The sequence below is a fragment of the Aphanomyces invadans genome (assembly GCF_000520115.1).
Source record: "Aphanomyces invadans strain NJM9701 unplaced genomic scaffold supercont1.47, whole genome shotgun sequence".
Lineage (NCBI taxonomy): Eukaryota > Oomycota > Saprolegniomycetes > Saprolegniales > Verrucalvaceae > Aphanomyces > Aphanomyces invadans.
In genome coordinates, this window is record NW_008580192.1 from 325,202 (window position 1) to 331,833 (window position 6,632).

General features: G+C 55.5%; 2 protein-coding genes across 2 annotated transcripts; both read right to left on the reverse strand.

The window, feature by feature from the left end:
- On the reverse strand, positions 1-1,882 carry H310_13156 (hypothetical protein). Its single transcript, XM_008880549.1, has 3 exons — positions 1,202-1,882; positions 1,062-1,137; positions 1-1,007 (listed from the first exon to the last, which is right to left on the reverse strand). The coding sequence occupies exons 1-3, from the start codon at positions 1,813-1,815 to the stop codon at positions 237-239; spliced, it is 1,461 nt and encodes a 486-aa protein (XP_008878771.1). The 5' UTR covers positions 1,816-1,882; the 3' UTR covers positions 1-236.
- A 584-nt stretch (positions 1,883-2,466) lies between these two features.
- On the reverse strand, positions 2,467-5,121 carry H310_13157 (hypothetical protein). The gene is made up of 5 exons (XM_008880550.1): positions 4,656-5,121; positions 4,335-4,603; positions 3,331-4,282; positions 2,915-3,284; positions 2,467-2,866 (listed from the first exon to the last, which is right to left on the reverse strand). Exons 1-5 carry the CDS (start codon positions 5,084-5,086, stop codon positions 2,681-2,683), a joined length of 2,208 nt encoding a protein of 735 aa, XP_008878772.1. The 5' UTR covers positions 5,087-5,121; the 3' UTR covers positions 2,467-2,680.
- Between the last annotated feature and the right edge of the window lie 1,511 nt (positions 5,122-6,632).

The following is a 6,632-nucleotide window of genomic DNA, read 5'->3' on the forward strand; positions in this document are numbered from 1 at the left end:
CACGGGGGAAGGATTTCCGTCGTTCCCTGTAGGAACGAAAGTAAGAGATCGAAGAGGCAGCATTTCGGTGAACTGGCGCGGGATTTCCATTGCACTGCCATGCTTCCTGAAGAAGCACGGCCTCTCTTGGCGTGCAGCAAACTTCGACCCTCCTCGAAGGCTTCTTCTCTCAATTCAACACGCTTTTGCTTCCCACTGCCCACTGGATGCACATCTCCGTTTGGATGACAATCCACCTACCCTTCTGCCTTTCGCTTTCTACTTACTGGTCGCGAGGATGGATGAGCGGTCAAAGTTGGTGTTGTTGATGCAGCTGCTGCTTGTTTTGTGTTGGTCGCAGCTATACTCGCTTCGATGGCAGCAGCGCGGGCGGATTGCCGGAGTGTTCGCTGTGGTGGATTCATGACTGTGAAAGGGACAGGTGGAATCGGTCCCGGCGGCGGCCGCACATCGCGAAAAAGTGCCGCCATTCGACCAGCGCGAGTGATGCGTCGTCCCGCCAAAAAGTCCACGGGAACATCGAGCGGGGCGACGAGAGGAGGTGGTAAAAGCCCTGGAGGCGGTTCAAGTGGCGCCAGGTGAGCCGGCTGCACCACCCTTCGATTATTGCGAGGGACACGCCGACCCGCTCCAGGGGGCGGGGGAATCACCGCTGGGGCAGCGGCGGCACCAAGGGGGAGCGGCAAGTGGTTCTGAAACATGTCAAGGCCTCGTCGAAAGTTTTCGCGCAGCGCTACGCGGTGCTGATGCATATCCAGTGGCAAGTGCCGCAGCAAAATGTCTTCAAATTCCCCCGGCATGCGATCGAGACGCTCCCGGACGGCATCAACGACAGGGTACTCTTGGAGTCGTTGGCGTACGAGATCGATGGCGGCAACCTCCGGCGTAGCTGCCGCTCTCCCGTGTAGCAATTGTTGGCGTAGAAAGGCAAGAGCGCCTGCCATGGCCACGTCGACGCGGTCAGCATTCTCGGCGTTGCGTGGGTTTAGCCCACATTGGCATCCGGGCTAATACAGCAACGCCGTAGATATCTGCGCGAAATGGACAACTGGCCACAATACCTTGCCATGGGGGTGGTCTGGCGTCGGGACCTTCTCTGCATAGGGTACTCCGCACGCGTAGCAAAATGGCTCGCCACTAAGAAAACGGATGGTCAGGGAAGACGGAGAGGGGAGCGGCGCATGTATAATAGTCAACGGACCACTTGCAGCGCATGTAGTTGCACCCAGTGGAGCGCTCGACGAGGATGTTGCATTTCGGGCATTGCTTCCACTGGAACGTATACTTGAGCTGATACAGTTGCGCTTCATCTGAGTCGCCGCCTGCCGCGATCATGCGCTTGTACTCGTCGCAATTCAGTCCATCGTGCCATCCGACCTGACATCGCAGGCACAGGATCGTTTCGCAAAGGAGACAAGTGGTTTTCTCTTGACCAGGGCGAAAAGAGGGCTTCACAAACACCTGCGAGCATTGCTTGTTCGGGCAGTACATGCTGTCCGCTTCGTACATCTTGGCCGTCACGAGTTCGCTGAACTTCTCAAACAACTTGCCGCTCAGGATGGCGGCGATGTGCGGTGGGCGAACTTCTCGTGAGCAATTCAGGGAAGCACACACAATCGGGACACTGCGCTCCTCGATCTTACTCGCAACCCACCCAGACAAACACCCGACGCAATACATGTGTCCGCATCTCAATCTCCAGCAGTCGTCTGGTTTGTACACCGTCTTTTGCCGCCGCTTGCCTGGCACTCCGTTCATCGGTGATGCAAGTTCGTCCATGCAGATCAGGCACGTTGCAGGCGTTGGGCCTTCCATCGCGCCGCGCCAGTCGCGAGACGTTGGGTCGAGATGCCGAACTGAACTCGAGACGAAGAAATCCGACATGAGTTCAACCTTCAGAAGTGAAGATTTTTCAATTTTGACTTTGGTTTTGTATCGAGAAAAATATTGAAATCATTTTATAAACAATCTTCAAACCAGCCAATCAAAAGTCGCATCGTTGCAATATTATGCCCAATCAAATGCACAGAACCAACGGCGCTTTGCAATCTTCAATTCATCATTGCCGAGCCAACAACGCCCGGCGACACCATGCTCAATCGCCCAGTGCATTCCATCGCCGAGGCGCACGTAGCTGCCACCACCACTTCGTTAGAGCGAAAGGAATTCCGTCGTAGCGTAGAGAGCGACAACCCATGACTGCACGTTGAAACCAGGGGGTAGCGACAGTGATGCTGATGGTAGAATGCTCTCGAATTGCTGCATCATTCAATGGAGGCGGAACTTGCGGTCTCAGTACAAACTCCTACGATGAGGTGATAGAAGGCGCCGAGCGCACTGTCAAGGAGGTGCGATGGTGGTGAACGGGGTATCCTAGGCCTCGTCGTTGCCAACGGCGCTCGAGCGAACGCAGCCACACATTGGGACGGCCCTTGAATTGCCTCTACTCAATTCGACACAAACTGACCGGAAGGCAATACGTCGTGTTGCTGCGTTCATATTGAGCTAGGATCGAACGCAATGCAGGGCACGAATGCTCAGTGGTTTGTGGGCAATCTGTTGTGCTGAGCACACCGATGCAACAAGGAGCTTCACATCGTCGCGCGTGACGTAGCAACATCTCCCAATATCATGAAGCGCTGCTATTACTTTTCGGCGAAGATGGAGCCGAAGCGGATCGCTACGCCGACACTTTGGACGTGCCGTAGTTGGGGCGGTGCTGCAATGTTGACGCCAGCGGTCCTACGTCGCGGCTTACTCGACCCGCCGCGTTTCGATCGATCCAAGGACTCGCAGTAAAGTCGGTGCCGTCCACTTCAGTCACGGTCTTCGCGTGCTCGGTCTTGTACTCGTCCAGGAATGCATCCTACAAAGACCACTCATCGTCCGCTTCCATGCCGTCTCCATGGCGTACCAAAATGGACGCCACGACCAGATTCAGCAGAAACGTCACCCCCAGGACGTGGTACGCTATGAAGAACCACCGCGCGTACGTCGACGTGACGGCGACGTGTCCGCCGGCAATAACGACCCAGTTGTTGACGAGAATAAGCTCAAACAGCGTGACGATCGCGCCAGGCATGTCGTTAAAGTTGTTGGCCATGTAGTCCGCTTGGGTATACGGGTCGTCGGGGAACGCGGTGCGCATCCCGGCCGGCGAGATGCGACCGCCAAACAACTGGTTGCCGAGCAGGGCAAACATGTACATGTGGCAGAACAGGAGCAGGAGCAAGTGCATGCCAAACCGAAGCAGGCGGAACCACGTCGTGAAGATGAGGCGGTACCTACCCAGCAACGTGAACTAACGCAGTTGCACTAGCGCCACGTTACCCTCGGACATTGATGATCAAGCGAAAGAGTCGCAAGCATCGTGCAATGAGAAAGACCCTGACGAGCTGTGGCGACGGCGAGGCGCTCCCGATGTACGCAACCATGTCGACCGCGACAACGGCGACCGTAATGATGCAGTCGAATCGGTTCTTCACGGACGCCCAGTACCGTCGCATGCCGTCCAGCACGATCTTGGCCGTCATTTCCAACACGTACAGCGTTGTAAAGGCGACTTCGAACCGGTCCCACCCGTCCCAGTGGTCGTCCGCCGACGTGTTGCCGTAGATGACGCCCGACGACTCGATCACGACCAACACTGCATTCAGCACGAGCGCGGCGTCCACGATCCACTCAAAGTACTGGCTCCGAATGACCCGGTCCAATGCTACATACCACGACGCGTGCACGACTGCAGGACACCACACTTCGACCTCTGACTGGAACACGTCGTCCGCAAACAGCAGCGTCTCGAGGACGTCGCACGTCTGGAGGAACTCGCCGAGTTGGATCTGGTTGTCGCCGTTTGTGTCGAGCGCGGCAAACACTTGGCGCATCTTTGCCTTTTGAATGTGCGACACGTGCTTGCACCGGTTGAGTTCGTCAAACATGCGCACGCACACGTCCAAGGCAATGCCGTCGGCAGAGGCGCCGTCGCGGGAGAACCGCGTCGTGTGCGTCGCGAGGAGGTGGAACGCCTGCGTGAGCTTGGTCTCCCGAATTCCGTGCCGGAGCTTGGTCTCGGCTTCCGTGTAGCGCGCAAAGTTATTGAAAATGACGGCCAAGACAACGTTCATGAGGAAGAAAAGCCCAAAGCAGATGAACAACATGAAGAAAAGACACGTCGCGCGGTTCGCGTTGTACGCCGGCATCATGATGTCGGGAAAGTTGGACGTCGTGAGGAGGACGTAAAAGTGCCAGCACGCGGTGGTCATGTTGGGCATTTGCGCGTCGCCTGCTCCATGCGTCACAACGTGCCGTGAGATGACGGGGGACGATGGGCATACCTTCGGGGGTGCCGCTAAAGAGCACGATCGACATCCACGCGTAAAATAGAATGAAGACAAATACGAGGCTCAGGATGCTGTAGATCTCCGATAGGACGAGGAGGATCTTGCGAAGGGATCGACGTAGCGACGTGTGCGTCGTGACGAGGAGTGCGATGCGAACGTAGTCATGGATGTGAAGATGGGCGATCGGGGCATACGTCTCTGGCAACACCGCCGACAACGACAAGTCGACGAGGGAGACGACGAGTAGAACGAGCTCGACACGACTTCACCCTCGAGTGTAAGCACATGTTCAACCACGGGATGGACACAGTGTACCTTTCATGACGCACGAGGAAGCGTTCGTGGAGGTATGCAAACGGCACAAGGACGTTGACGAGAAGGAGGAAAAGGCAGGTCGCTTCAAGCGTTTGACTTTGCGCAGTCGAGAGGTAGTTCATTTGAAACGTCATGGGAGTCGCTACGTCGGCAGGGTCGCCGCATGGGAAGGGCTTGGATTCGTCACACCAGTGCGGGGTTTGAACGAATGCCAGACCGATCAGGACGTACAAAACATAACGTCCGACGAATGCGAGCTTCGAGTGGACGACGTAGATGCGGTGCGCAAGTGGAGTGCGCACTGGCTCCGGACGGGACACGCATAAGAAGGCATCTTCGACAAGCCAGCTCGCCGAGAACAGCATGTCGTCGTTCTCCTTGGCGAGTAGGGGCGTTGAATCCATGGCGCGACCACCTCCTCTCTGATGCATGGGATTCCCGCGGAACCGTCGATTTTCGAACACACGATAGATTTCGGTCAGAAATTCAGTTACATCAATACGTTTTTGCGAATCAGTTCGTCGGCATGAATGCAAGTGCCGCCGTGGACGAGAGGCCGTGACGCTCTTGGTGGACGCCGCGAGCTTTGCGAGGAACAAACATGGCGCACATAGCAATCCATCCGCCTTCCGACTCATGTCGAAGGGATTCGGAGACATGGATGTCGACCCACCACAGTTACGAGGACAGGAAGCTTACGGAGTGGATGGCGCGTTGGGGTGGAATGCTTTACGAGCGATGTACCAACATCATGAGCGATGCCGTCATTGCGATGGCCACCGAATTAACAGCGGGCTCTCAAGCCGATCAAAAATTGAGTGGTGCAATGCAGCAATCGCGCGTGCCACACCACTCCAACGTGTTGCAATCCACTGACATTGCTGCAACCCAAATGAAGTTGAAGGGCACCGACACGATACGAACCAATCGATCAATCGACTCCGTTGGCAGCAACTGCAAACGTCATACCACTCCAACCCATTGCAAAGCACCTTTTGACAACACAAACGAATTTGGACTTGATCGATCGACAATGTTGCAAGACAAACCAAGCGACGATCAACGCAACGAGCGGCCTACGACAAGAGATGTACCAAAGATTTGACGGTCGACACGGGACTAGATGACGTTGACACTCGACTTGGCACTGGTACATGTTGGTGCGAAGGGTGTCCGTGCCAGCTCGCGCAACGACATTGGCGGTGTGCACTTTCAACTTGCATTTGTCAACGTGGAGTTCGCTTCGGTCGCTGCTCAGAAGTCGAACGGGCTGGTCATAGCCGCCAAGAACTTGGATCCACCTCCACCTTTTCTCCGACGTCGTTGGCCTGCATGGTCAGCTTATTTGCCTCCCGAGCAGCAAGCGAAGCGAACTCTACGTTGACCAATGTAAGTTGATAGTGGACGCCGCCGATTGCGTTGTGCTGGCAGGCAGCCTTTGTACCAACAAGTAGCAGCACCAAGTGGAATGTCCACATCATCCAGTCGCGTGTCGACTTCGTCAAATCGTTGGCGCATCTCTTGTCGAAGTCCACTCGCCGGGTTGATCGTTGCTTGGTTGGCCTGGCAACATTGTCGATCGATCGATTGGTTCAAGTCATTCCCGAGTCCATGGATCGCGTCCAAATTCGTTTGTGCTCCAGTTAATGCGTTGGAGTGGTGTGACGTGTGCGGTTGCTGCATCGCGCCGCCCTTTTTGCACGACTTCGGAGCTGGCAAACAAATTCAACAATGCAATGCTCGCCGACACTTTGTTCCCGGTGATTTCTGGAGCAGTTGACTGGGGAAAAGCGCGCAAGCAAGTTGCAGAGGGATTTATTGGTTTTATACAGAAAACCTAACGCAAAACAGCTTGGCAGCCAATGGGCAAATAGTTGGGAGTAGCGCAACTTTTTGCCGGATAATACATAGGATCACGCAACTATTCATTGCGTGGTTGTTGCGCCAAACGAATCTATCCAAACTCGCACAATACAG

Bases quoted from the DNA above. Each gene is read 5' to 3' on its own strand.
- H310_13157 (XM_008880550.1), bottom strand. From the start codon at position 5,086: ATGCATCAGAGAGGAGGTGGTCGCGCCATGGATTCAACGCCCCTACTC. The intron at 3,285-3,330 runs GTAACGTGGCGC...GTTGCTGGGTAG, and splicing joins TTGATCATCAATGTCCGAGG to GTACCGCCTCATCTTCACGA. The intron at 2,867-2,914 runs GTACGCCATGGA...TGGTCTTTGTAG, and splicing joins TGGTCGTGGCGTCCATTTTG to GATGCATTCCTGGACGAGTA.
- H310_13156 (XM_008880549.1), bottom strand. From the start codon at position 1,815: ATGGAAGGCCCAACGCCTGCAACGTGCCTGATCTGCATGGACGAACTT. The intron at 1,138-1,201 runs GTCCGTTGACTA...CCGTTTTCTTAG, and splicing joins AACTACATGCGCTGCAAGTG to TGGCGAGCCATTTTGCTACG. The intron at 1,008-1,061 runs GTATTGTGGCCA...TTGCTGTATTAG, and splicing joins CAGACCACCCCCATGGCAAG to CCCGGATGCCAATGTGGGCT.